Raw genomic sequence first — 12,643 nt, forward strand, 5'->3', positions numbered from 1 at the left:
AGGGATACCTGCCAGCTCAGAGCTGTACTTATCGCTGCTTTACGAGGCACAGAGCAGCGGACACTGTATTCAGGTCACAGAGCAGAGCTCCAGTCTCTCACTCCTTATCTGGTCTTTCATGCTCCTGGGTATTTATTTCCTTTTGCGGCTGTATGAGTTACTGGGCACATGAACCCTGCCCTATGATGGTTTCTTCAGGTAAATCTTATAATTTTGAGGCAAGAATAAGTCACTTCAAGTTCTGAAGAAATCTGTGTGAACAGGAGCGAAACACGGCAGAGTGGGGCGAGCCCAGGGGCTGGCGATGGCTCCGGCACACCGTGCCCTAAGGCTGCCGTGAAACCCTCCTCCTCTTCGACGTGCAGGTGGAAAGCGTCTCTTCCAGGGCTTACAGCAGGACGGCGCGTTACACGGGTTTTTGAGCAACTGTTTATTTAGGGGAGGTCCAGAGGTGAGACAGCAATCCCTGTGAGAGGCTGTATTTACATTACGCAGCTCTTGGCTTCCATGACTGTAATTTTTTGGTGTACAAGAAGCCAGCGCACGAGGTGAGGGGTCGGGGCCGCTGCAGAGCATCCCGAAGGATGTCACCCGTCCAGAAACAGGGAGCGCCGGCCCAGGGCCTGTCCCATCACCGATCTGTGGCTGAAGGCGGGTGGGGAGCCCCGGCCCGGGGGTCAGAGCGGTGTGTGAGCCCCGGGGACAGAGCGGGGTGTGAGTCCCGGGGACAGAGCGGGGTGTGAGTCCCGGGGACAGAGCGGTGTGTGAGCCCCGGGGACAGAGCGGGGTGTGAGCCCCGGGGTCAGAGCGGTGTGTGAGCCCCGGGGACAGAGCGGTGTGTCCGTGCCCGGGGACAGAGCGGTGTGTGAGCCCCGGGGACAGAGCGGTGTGTGAGCCCCGGGGACAGAGCGGTGTGTCCGTGCCCAGCTGGGGGGGTCAGAGCGGTGTGCCCCTGTCCATGTCCATGCCCACCCGGGGCACAGAGCGGTGTGTCCGTGTGTCCGTGTCCGTGTGTCCGTGTCCGTACCCCTGCCTCTCCCCGCCCCGCCCGTCCCCCCGCGCCGAGGCGGTGCTGCCGTCACGTGACGGCGGCGCCGGGAGCGAACATGGCCGCGGCTGCGGGGTGAGTGCGCCCCGCGTCCCGATCCCCGATCCCTGCCTCCCGCTCCCCGCTCCCCGCTCCCCTCTCCCCGCTCCCGGCACGGCAAGTGCGCCCCGCTCCCAGCCCGGCTGCCCCCGCTCCCCTCTCCCTGCTCCTGGCTCGGCCCGGCCCGGCGGGGTCTCGCAGGGGTGAGGACGGGTCGGGGGTGCCCCGGCCGGCGGGCACAGGCTGGGGCCGGGCAGCCTGCAGGGCCGGCCGGGCTGCCCGCGCTGCAGCGGCGGGTCCCCGAAAGGATTTCGGGTTTTGCGCGGGGCGGGGAGAGCTGTGGAGGGTCCCACGGGCCCCCCTTGCCCCGCCGGGTCGGCTCGCAGCGCCTTCTCCCGAGCCGTGGGTTATCCTTTCGGTTCTGTTAGGTTTGGAAGTGACGCTTAAAGCTGGCTTGGATTGCATAGCAGGAGGGCTCTCCCGCATTTTATACCTGAATTCAGCCATTTCTTCCAGTGCTGTAGGAAGGTGCCATTAAAAACTCTTATCAAAATGAGGGGGTAACTTCTCGTGGCTGCCAAAGCCGGGTCTGGGACTGGGCTCTGACGGTGTCTCTGGGGACAGGTCGCCTCCCGGTGGGGTCCCCTCCTGGCCCAGGGTTCCCCCAGCGCTGATCAGGCGTTCCCTGGGCAGGGATGCTCCTGCATCCCTGGATCGAACCGGGACTGGGGCGTGAGGAGGCTCTGAGACTTCCACAGCCGACCGCACAAGGAGCGCTGAGTTTGCCGTGAAGACAACATCCATTTCACGTCTTGAACAGCACTAATTGCTTTTACTGCTTCGTTGTATCGTCCGTTTGCTTGTGCCTGTGCTGCTGCTAAGTGTAGGCCTCTTGAGCTTCAGGTATTTGGTGTGGGAACAGCATTGGAAATTGTCAAGGCTTCAGGCTGATGTTGATAAATCTGTTACTCAAAACAAACAAACAAGTAAGGCCCAGTCAACAAACAAGTGATAACTCGTTGAAAAGTAGTTTCAGTGGTTTCTCATCCTCATTGAAATCTGCATCCTGTCTGTGGGACCTCAGTAGAAGAGAAATGGCCGTTCCATGAATTTTCTGCTGAAAAGAACCAGAAGTACAAAAGGTTAACTGAGAAAGGGTAGGAAAACCAGAAATAAAATAGGGTTTTTGGTTACCAGTGTGTTCTGGTGGTTGCATTGCAACAAATCCAAAATGTTAGATGGATCATACAGTGCCAAAATGTAAGCTCTCTGAAGATATAAAACTTCTGAAATAAGCATTGAAAATCAGCAGTTCCAGGCAAAAGAAAAATATCCTGTAAAGAAGCAGATGTAGTTTAATGTTCCTAGCCACATTTCACTTCCACTGTAATAAAATAAAAGAGCTCTTCTGTGAGCTTGGGCCTAAGTGATCATAAAAATTGTGTGTGGCAGCCAGCAGGAAACTGTCAGCTACTGTGGGAGGCCTTTATCAGACTGAGCAGTTGTTGAACCAGACTGGAGAAAAGGAGGAAGCTGAGCTTTTCTTGTCCTGTCCTGGTCTTGCAAGTAGCCACTTGTGATGCTGACTAAGGCTTATTTGCAGAAGCTTCCTGGAGGCCTGCAGCACAAAGCAGTGCTTGTATCAAATACACTTCGCTATCAAATGTGTAACTCTGCAGGAGAGCTCTGAGTTGTTTGTGGCTGGAGATGCTGGAGACCTTGGAAACCGACCTTGAAGGACCAGCCAGTTCATTCAATTCTGATAATTCTGGGGGGGCAAGTCCAGAGGAGGCCACGAAGTTGATCAGAGGACTGGAGCACCTCCCCTGAGAAGACAAGCTGAGAAAGGTGGGGCTGTTCAACCTGGAGAAGAGAAGGTTGCGTGGAGACCTCACAGCACCTTCCAGTATCTGAAGGGTCCTACAGGGAAGCTGAAGAGAGACTGTTCATTAGGAATTGTAGTGATAGGACAGGGAGTAATGGGTACAAACTGAAAGAGGGGAAATTTAGGCTGGATATTAGGAAGAAGTTCTTTACTGTGAGAGTGGTGAGACGTTGAACAGATCGCCCAGGGGGGTTGTGGGTGACCCAACCCTGGCAGTGTTCAAAGCCAGGTTGGATAAGGCCTTGCTCAACCTGGTCTAGAAGGCGTCCCTGCCTATGGCAGGGGCTTGGAGCCAGATGGTCTTCAAAGTCCCTTCCAACCCAAACCATTCTAAGATTCTGTGATTTGTGTGTCTTGTGTGATATAGCTGAGTGATTAGAGATCACAGACCAACATGGAAAGCTTGTAGTTCCTTCTCTAGGTAGAGTTTTGTGGCAGTATTGTTAGCAGGCAAATAACATAGTTGTACACTGCCTACACTGTACCTGCATGTGTAAGGTACAGGGTTGATACATGTGTGAAGCAATTACATACACCTACCCACTTACTGCAGGTGGTTACACAGCCAGTCCTTAGTGTGAAGTTTTTTTCTTGTGATCTTGAGTACTGTGAGGGTTCTCTTCCCAGATTATTTGTGGTGGAAAGCCAGGCGTACAGCCATACTCCTTCTTGTAAGACTTGAGTTCCTCTCTCAGTCTCGTCTCTGGAAAGAGCTCTCTGTGTAAGCTGTGGGAAGCTCGTGCTTGGTTCATTTGTGTCTAGTGACCCAATCTCTGCAGGCAAAGCAGCACCTGTGGGTGTCCTGCCGTGTTGGCAGTGCATCCATGAGGGTGCCCTCAGTTTGGTATCTGGGTGCTTGCAGGAGGAAAGAGAGAACAAAAGCTGTGGAGGAAGCAAAGTTTGCTAAGTTCAATTTCTCTCTGAAACTTAGCTGGTTTTCTTTGCAGAATTTCAGTTGTGAAAGTAGGTGTGTTGCCTGACAAGCCTGTGCTGTCCAAGGTATGAATTAAGAGCAAGATTTGCAGCGAGACTCAGCCCAGCCCTCAGGTCCCAGAGTCCTTGCTGTGGGGTCCAGCATGCTCAGCCACTGTGACTGCTACAGCAGCCCTAAAACAGAGCCCAAGGCCGTGCCCCTAAAAACCTCTGCCAGTCTAGAACTGCAGAGGCCACATTGTGCTGTGGATTAATATTGTGGCAGCACATTCAGACGGGGAAGGTGAGATCTGTTATGCCCAAGGAAGAACACACTTGCTGTGGGCTTAGAGGAAATGTGCAGAAAACCACCATTTTGCACCAGAATGCATTTCAGCTCTAGCATTAAGGTCCCAGTAAAAGGCATGCTTAGAGTGGCTTAGTGGGGCTACCAGTAGGAATTGCTGCCTGGCATAATTATTTCTCCTTGACTCTCATTTTGATTGTCAAAGGTTTTAAGCGTAATAAAAGCATTAATAGTAGACTTAAGGGAGATGAAAATGTGCCTTTGTAGCAGCTTCCTATGAGCTCTAGGATGTAGGAGTAGGCCTAGAGGAGAGAGGTCAGAATTTTCTCGTTTTCTTTTTTCTTTTTTTTTTTTTTTTTTAAATCACAGAAAAAGATCTCAAACTTGTGAAGTGGGTAAAATTGCAATGAAGGTGACTTTTTTCCTTCCTTTGAAGCAAAACATGAGACAGGTTGTGCTACAACCTCTGCCTTTTTTTTCTTTTTATCAGCAGGTACAAAGATCTGAGAGTAACATATGACATAAGGGTATCTGATGATGTTCTCTCATCCCTTTTATGAATGTCCCATAGGATGAGCAAATGATTTCCAGGCCCCTGCATCTTGTAACTCCAGGGGATGATCGTGTTTGGATAACAGCGTTTTCAGCCTCTTGTGCGCTGCTGAGTTACTGGACCACACCTTTGTACCTGAAAAGCCTTGCCTATTTTTAGTCTAAGGTTCACTCTCTGATTTAAAACTTTCAGTAGCTTTTGCTAGGATTGTATGAACTTGCTTCCTCCTTTCTACAGCCATAGGTACCCGAAAATGAAAGTTTGTGCTGTGCTTCCAAGCTGTGCTGCAGTAGGTAGTCTGCAGCCCTTGTAATGATCACCTGCCTTGGTGCTGGGTTATCAGGTGTGTGTGGGAAAGAACAAAACTAAACACATATAGGTTTCATGCACCATCAGCAAATTGGATTAGCAAGAGCAGTCTTTCACCTTCTAAAATTACCTATGCTGTTTTATCAAGTAGTTATAAATAAGTAAAATAAAATATTTTATTAGCTCCTTTATGCTGGCAGTAGGAAATTATAGGGTTTACAATTCTGAGGTTGATAAAGTCTTTCAGGAGGTCATGCAGCTATAAATCAAAGGTTACTTTCAGATTGGTTATGGAAGCTATATAATAATTAAGATGTGGAGCTCTGCTCCTCTAAGGTTAAGACCCTTGGTGGTTGGTTCACTTCTTGTCACCTTAACACAGTAACAATTCAGCTGCCCCTTTCTGTCATCTCCTCTTAGAAGCCTGTGTGGTAGAAAACCCCCATCCAGTCAGTCACTCTTCAAGAAGCTGAGGTAGAGGGACAAACTGGACTCAAATCTTGCTGTGGACTGCAGCTGCAGCCAGCTTTGTCTCCTGTTGCCATCTTTTTCCTCTGGTGCTTGTGTGAGCAATGTTTGATTGTCTCTTGAGCAGATGCTTGCATAGAGCATCTCTTCCCTGTGATTAGCCTCTTGTTTGTAGAGCTGAACTACACTGAAGAAATGAACACTGTGCATCTGAACTGTGCTAACCGCTGTCTTTGTCTTCCATTAATTGTCCATTAAAAAATTCTCTTCTAGACCCTCCTTTTGGCTGGGGAATGAGACCTTGAGAGTGCCTTTAGCACTCTTTGCCTTGAACAGAAGACGACTGTGTGAACGGCTGAGACAGAACAAGGATGTCCAGAAGAATTCAGTTGTTCTGCTGCAGGGTGGGGAGGAAACCCAGAGATACTGTACTGACACTGGAATTGTGTTTCGCCAGGTAAGAGCTGAATCAAAACTTCAAATTAAGAAACTTTCTTCAACTGCATGAGTTTAAAAATGATTTTAAATTATTCTCCCTTTGTCTTCCAGTTGTGCATTGTCTCGTCCACTTAAACAAATTGGCTTCTTTATAACATTTCCTCTTCAGCTTTGAGTTACTCTCTCTTTCAGTGCTTTAGTGGGCAGGCTCATTTTCTGGTTTAAGGGGCCTAAACCTGTTCAAGGCCTTACTGCTCATCAGTGTTTAAATCTTAATCTTGAAGACAGCAGCGGAATATTTCTTCATTTTTTCAGTCTTGTCTGTGACCTGAAAAGCAACCTTCTTTCCGTAATGAAATGTGTTACAGTGGGCCTAAGCTGAATTAATTAATAGAAAAGCATATTTCATGTTTTTATACTAGTATATTCCACAAAACAGCATATATCTTGGAATTTACAACAAATTAGATTCTTCCTTAAGTGTCCATGTGTTCTGTCACAAATAGGACTTAACAAGATCTGGGGATGTTGGCGTAACAGAACTCTAATTATGCATATCCCATACTCGGTGTGACTGCTACAGCACTTTGTTTTGTGCATTTAATTGAGCTGTTGTATGTTATGAAGAAACAAACCCAGCAAATTCTAATTTAGATAGCACATATTTTAATGTATTTATTGCTCTGGTTTTAGAGGAGATGCACCTTTCGGGGTACTAGAGCCTATGTCTGTCCTTGCCAAAATTCATTTTGTATTGTTAGGTGTTTTTTTCTTGGCTTGCTTGTTGTTCAAATAATTCTTGGCTAAAGGCTGTTCCTAGTGCAGCTTCCTCTTCTCTGGGGAAGGCTGAGTTTTCACTTCAGCACTCTGCCTTCACAACCCACTGAAGCTGCTCTCTGCTTTTGCTTTGTCTCTTGTGATGTGATTGTTTCTCCCTGATCATACATTCCCTAATTCTAGATTGGAAGAATGTATTTTAATGTGTGGTGTATGTTTATTGTGCTGTTTATTTCTTAGGGTGGTTTATTAATCTCTGACAGAGAGATTTGTATTATTCTAACCTAAAACTAATTAATCTGAAAAGGTTTAGAGCTAAACCACTTCTGCCCCTCCAAAAGCAAGAGAGACCTCTTTTAGATACATGGAAGCAGGAATTACTATGTACTTTAGTGTATTTTTAGAGTGTAGAAGTGAGGTTTTTCTTCTAAGAATATATTTGTTTTAACCTAGGAATCTTACTTTCACTGGACTTTTGGAGTAACTGAAGCAGGCTGCTTTGGAGCAGTAGATGTTGATACTGGAAGATCCATGCTTTTTGTTCCACAACTCCCTGAAAGCTATGCTGTTTGGATGGGAAAGTAAGACCTGTCTTTTAACTGCATTCCAATGTATCTGAGCAACTGTCTGTAGGGCTGCAATGCTTTTATCATTTAATCAGATTCCCCCAAATCATGCAGAGTGAATTGTAGTGATATGTACCTACAAAGATGCAAACCAGAATCAGTTGGTATTGATCATATGATCCCTCACCATGTGGGAAATAATACCTTTAAAATTCCATGAATCTCATGGTATCTATGAGAGAAGGTGAACCATAAAGAAAGTCATTATCTTGTGTTAAGCCCCAACAAGTTAAATAATAAAAGCAGGCTTTTTGAAGCTGCTTTACCAGTTTGCAGCAGCCTGTGCTGATGAAGCTTTTTGAATGGCAGAATGTAGCCTCTTTGATACTTCTTTATATGAACTCACAGACTGGGGAATGTGATTTTACTTCTATTCCATGAGTATGCCATAAACATCTCTCTGTCCACCTTGGTAGTAAATATTGCACAATGCCATAATAGTGGAGGAATTGATTTATGTATGTGTTCATTTATTTTCTCAGTCTTAATTGTGTTTACACCCTCTACCAAACTGTAATTTTTTGTGTTGTCTGCATTGTCTCAGAACATTGGATTACTTCTAATTTAATATTTTGACAGGCTGCTTCTCTTCTAATTGAAGCTATCACTTATATTTCAGTGCTAATTTTTGGGAAAAGGAAAACAGTTGTGAGCAATCCTATGTGCTGAACTGTGCCAGACCATATGGCAGGGCATGGCTTCTGTCTTGTCAGAGAGTTTGTATGAATATTGCTGTCTTAGACTTGCCTGGGGACTGAAATTGTGATGGTGTAAAAATGTGAATACTGCTGTCTGAAATATTGTAGCTGAGAGCTGCACCTGTCTGGGAGAGCAGGTTCTGTAGCACCCATGTGCACACTGAAGTCTGTTCCCTCCTGATGCTTGTTCCCACTTACAGACAAAGTTTTTTCCTCCCCCTAAGTTCTCTTCTGCTGGTTCAAATCAGCTGTTTCATACCCACATTGATTATGCCTAATATGAAAAAGCTTAAAAATATTATTGAAATGCCAGCATCTCATTTTGCATTTTCAAAGAAAACATTGTGGTGTTTATAACTAGTGGCCTTTTTGATTTGTTTGTGCTGCACTTGTTATCTGTCCATTTACAGAATTACAAGTCTGGTTAAAAGTGGTTTATTGTCATAGTGTCTTCTTGCAGAGTATAACAAATGGTCTTTATCACAGCATCGTTGTTTCCTAAAAGCTCCTCTTTACCCTTCCTGAATTCCTCTGTTTGAATCTTGTTTTCTCTTCTGTCAGCCATGGTCATGTACTTTTTCTGCTTGTCAGGAGGATGGATGAACAACTCATTTGTGAGTCAGCAGCAGTTCTGCTTCATAGGTTGGTTGGCAGGGGGTACTGCACACAGCCAGGGATTGTGTTCCTTCCCAGAAGGCCCAATTTTAATTCAAAATTAGCACTGAAAGAAAAACACAAATAAGTTTGCCTTCCATCTGCTGCAGTTTGTCTACCAGAGTTTGCCTTGGAAGGGCTTACTTTGTGCACGTGGAAGGCACTGTCCACTGAACAAATCAGTTCTATGCCTTGTGTGGTATTTGTGAGGTTGGTATTTTACAGAGGTCTACAGCTGGTCTTCTAGTTCACAGTGCAGGGTGGAGTTGCATTGCCAGCTGTTTAAGTTGCTTTCTGTTTAAGACAGATGTGGGAATCTGTGATGTGAATTTAGGCAGAAATGCGTAGATTCTCTTAAAAGTAATGCAGAAGGCTCTTTGCTACTGTTTTACTACTACTGTATTACTAAATGTGTTGTTTGATGTACTGTTGTGCTTTCACTTCTGAAAAACTCGTATTTGAGTTGCTTCCAAAGCGTAGCTTGGGTAATGTGTCAATCTGAAGGGTTAATCCTTTTGCCTTGAAGTAATGCAACAGTGGAGCTTCTTGGCTCCTTTTGAGCTGCAGTGTTAGTTTGGCCAAGGCCAACAGTGTCTGAGAGCGTTTGCTTGGAGAGGAGCAGACTATTAGTTTACAAATGTGACCGTGAACACTGTAATTATTTCAGTCTCACCCAATACTCTTGTTTTTGTGCATGCTGAGGTGGTGCCTGGGGACTCTGCAGAACAGGTGAACAGGGAGATGGTGGATGCACCACCCTGGGCTGTGGTCTGCCCATGACCCAGCACTACTGATGCTGAGGGCAACTACTGCTTTGGAAGTGTTACCCGTCTGGGTGGACTTCATGCTGAATGTGTATGCTCTAAAGATTTGTAAATAGCTGTAAGGCTACCTTTCAGAAGTCCTTCGAGCCAAAATAACCTCTGCAGTTTTGAAAGGGAGGAGAGATTTAACTCATGGACTGTGGGCCTTCTCCAGAAAAACCCACAACCTCTTCAGGTGGCAATCGCAGAATTGTTACGAGGATAACTTTGGGACTGGTGGTCCTACATCCATGGAAGGGATTGCAAAGACGGTTGCTCTGCTTTTAAACTATGGGTGTGGGCATTTCTCCAAATGTTGGGCCAGCCAGTTTCTTAGCTGTTAGCTGGGAAAATCTTTTCAGGTAAGAGAACCACTTTGCCTGTCCCTTGACCTGTACCTCTGCCCCCGCCCCTCCGTCGTTTGTAAGGCAGAAACACAGACTGAGGATGGCTTAGGGCGTAGGCTTTTCCTGTTCCTAGCTTTAGAAGGAAGAGTTTAAGAAATGAGTCTGGCAATACAAGATTGTAAAGGCCCCTTTTTGGGTTGTACCCAGTCAAGTTTGTGGTACAACAAAGCTGTTAGCAATCATTTCTCTTCCTAGAAAGCATTAAGTTGGTATGACTGCCTGTCTTGCACAGAGACTTCAATTTCACTAATTAATGCTGCACCTGCCATTTACCTCCTTAATTATAAATGACAGAACTAGTCAGTGTGCTGATTAAAGATATTTTACAAAGTAAAACACATCGTACAGCAGCTGCTTTACGTGGAGCACATGCCAAAATAACTTAATAGCCCTGCCATGTAAAGAGTGTTTTTAATGGAAAACAATAATATTTAACTGTTTCATGCTCTGACGTTTTAGAAATATACATGAGATGTTATAGAGCAATATTTATGTTCAGTTTCCTGTATTTTCTTTGAAGCCTTGCTGGATGATTGGGGAGTATCGCACTCACTATAAGTAAGGTTTTTCCATGAATTTGATTGGAAGCTATCTGTATGTGCAAAGTTGAACCCTGGTGTAGCACTTGGAGCTGTAATAAAGCACAATGAAATGCTTTGCAAATGTTAATATTTTCTCAGTAACCTAATGAGGAAGCTTTTTAAAACGTTGTCATCATTTTCTAAGTGGGTTACAACCAAAATCAACCTTTGGTTTTGTTGATTAAACTTGATTGACTTCAGCAAAGCTGAGCAGTTTTACTGCCTTTGGAAAAAAGAGCAGAAGTGTGTGGTTGGGCTTTTTGTTTGTTTGCTTTTTCCCCTGTAAAGCTTTTGTAAAAAAAAAAAAAAGAGCCTTTCAGTCTTTGTAGGCTTTTACCTTTTTTATATTCCCTCTAGACTGTATGTGACCAGGAAAATTAGAAGCTAGGAAATTGCTTTCTTGATCTCTTTTTCTTAATGGAGATTGGTGAGATTTCGTGGCATTTGTATTTTGAGTAATTGTGAGTATTAAATTATGCACAGCATGGTGTGTTTATTTGACTGTATCATGATGACCAAGATCGGTGCATTAATTAGCCCTTGGCTTGATGACAAGAAGGCAAGGTCTGTAGTGAGCCCATTCCACGCAAGTTGACTTTGGAGACAGCTCTTTGGAAAGATAATGTGTGGGTCCTGTAGGGAACTGTGGCAGTTTGAGCCACATTAGAAATCCAAAATCCAATTTTCAGGCTTCCCCCCACCCATTCCCACAATTTATCCCATCACCAGAGAGAAACTTTCAGACCAGAGGCTTCTATAGGGGAAGGGGGAAGTATATACACTTGTTTACACAAATAAATACTATACAAACTAAAGGCAACTATATATATATATTACATTTCTATCAGTGCTTTTAAGCCCCTCCCTTTAACTTTAGTCCAGGAGAAGCCTTTTCAGGCTGGGAAGTAACCAGTCTCTCCCTCGTGGGAGTGTTTGGGGCCCGAACGCTCCCCCCTCGCCAAGCTCCAGCTGTTTGTTGCAGTTTTTCCTCCTCCCGACGTCCAAGAAGGTAGCTTTGAGTCCTTTCTCCTCGGTCTGGGGTGTGATCTCTCTCTCTCAGTCTCATACCCCGGTTCATAGGCTGCTGTTAGGTAGCTTATCAACGGACACGTCCTGGAATGTCGATCCCTCCTCCGGGTTTGGGGCTGTCCTGCGTTGAAATCACGGCAGGGACATCCTCCGGGCCTCTCTCCGCTCCGTCTCCAGTTTCGCCTGGCATTCTTCTCCCGAGCGCCGAGCTGTTTTATTATCAGCCCGTCCACTTGGCTCTGCTCCAATGCTGAGCCTTGCATCCACTCCCACTGAACAGCGAGAGGGAAAACCAGCCCTGCTCTGCAGCCTGGCTGCAAAGGTGGGGGAAGAAGAAGAGGGCCTGGCCACAGGGCCTCTCTCTCTCCCACTTACCAGTTGTTTGTGAGTCACGTCCCTCACAAACACTCACTTCAGTGCTGCCTCCAGCTCTGGCCTAGGCAGAGTTAGGGGGGCTGCAGGGCTCCCCTTCCCCCCGCAGGGGGAAAGAAGGAGCCCAGCCAGCCCCTGGCCTCCTACACCTACAGGCAGCAGACACCGACAGAAACACTGCCAGCAGCTTCTGGTGCTGTGATGTGTGATTTTGAGCAGAAGTGAACACCAGGGACGGTGACTGGCTCTCCAGGGAGCACTGCCCTGCACCCTATCACCTCTGAGCCCCCAAACTCTGGAGGGGGCCAATTTCAAACTATGACAGGAACAAACTCCAGATCACCTTAATTGCTCTTCTTAATATACATTTTGCAGGAATGAAGGACGTCTGCATGAGTTTTATTGATGTATTGCACACAGGTCCTCTCCTCCATAACCTGCTCTGGAGCTCTGTGTTCAGATAGTACAGGGTCTTTGTTTTTACCTTCAGAACTGATCTGCCATATCATCTCCTGCTATTTCAATTTTAATCTCTATTTTAATGATTTTTATTTTATTTCTCTAAAATGAAATATCTTTTCCTTTTTCTATTTCTATCAGTTTGATCTTTTACTGCAATTTGTCCCTTGCTCATACTCACTGAATCTTTATTTTGCTGTTTAAAAGAAAAATATCAGGTTTTAATCACTTCAGGTCATCTTATTACTGTTTTGCACCAACTGGCAATTGAAGTTTAT

General features: G+C 45.8%; 1 protein-coding gene across 5 annotated transcripts in view; it reads left to right on the top strand.

The window, feature by feature from the left end:
- The window catches only part of PEPD (peptidase D), a 192,767-nt gene that overhangs the window by 52,401 nt on the left and 127,723 nt on the right, over positions 1 to 12,643 (top strand). For 3 of the 5 annotated variants that reach the window (XM_039383049.1, XM_039383047.1, XM_039383050.1), the window contains 2 exons: positions 5,795 to 5,978; positions 7,190 to 7,317. In XM_039383049.1, the coding sequence (XP_039238983.1) occupies positions 5,795 to 5,978; positions 7,190 to 7,317 (312 nt within the window). Of the gene's footprint in view, positions 1 to 481; positions 549 to 1,095; positions 1,124 to 5,794; positions 5,979 to 7,189; positions 7,318 to 12,643 lie in introns of those variants that run through there. The other 2 variants (XM_039383048.1, XM_027732849.2) reach the window with 2 other exon arrangements.

This window comes from Pipra filicauda, unplaced genomic scaffold, assembly GCF_003945595.2.
Source record: "Pipra filicauda isolate LSUMZ 115617 unplaced genomic scaffold, ASM394559v2 scaffold296_size2174093_pilon, whole genome shotgun sequence".
NCBI lineage: Eukaryota > Metazoa > Chordata > Aves > Passeriformes > Pipridae > Pipra > Pipra filicauda.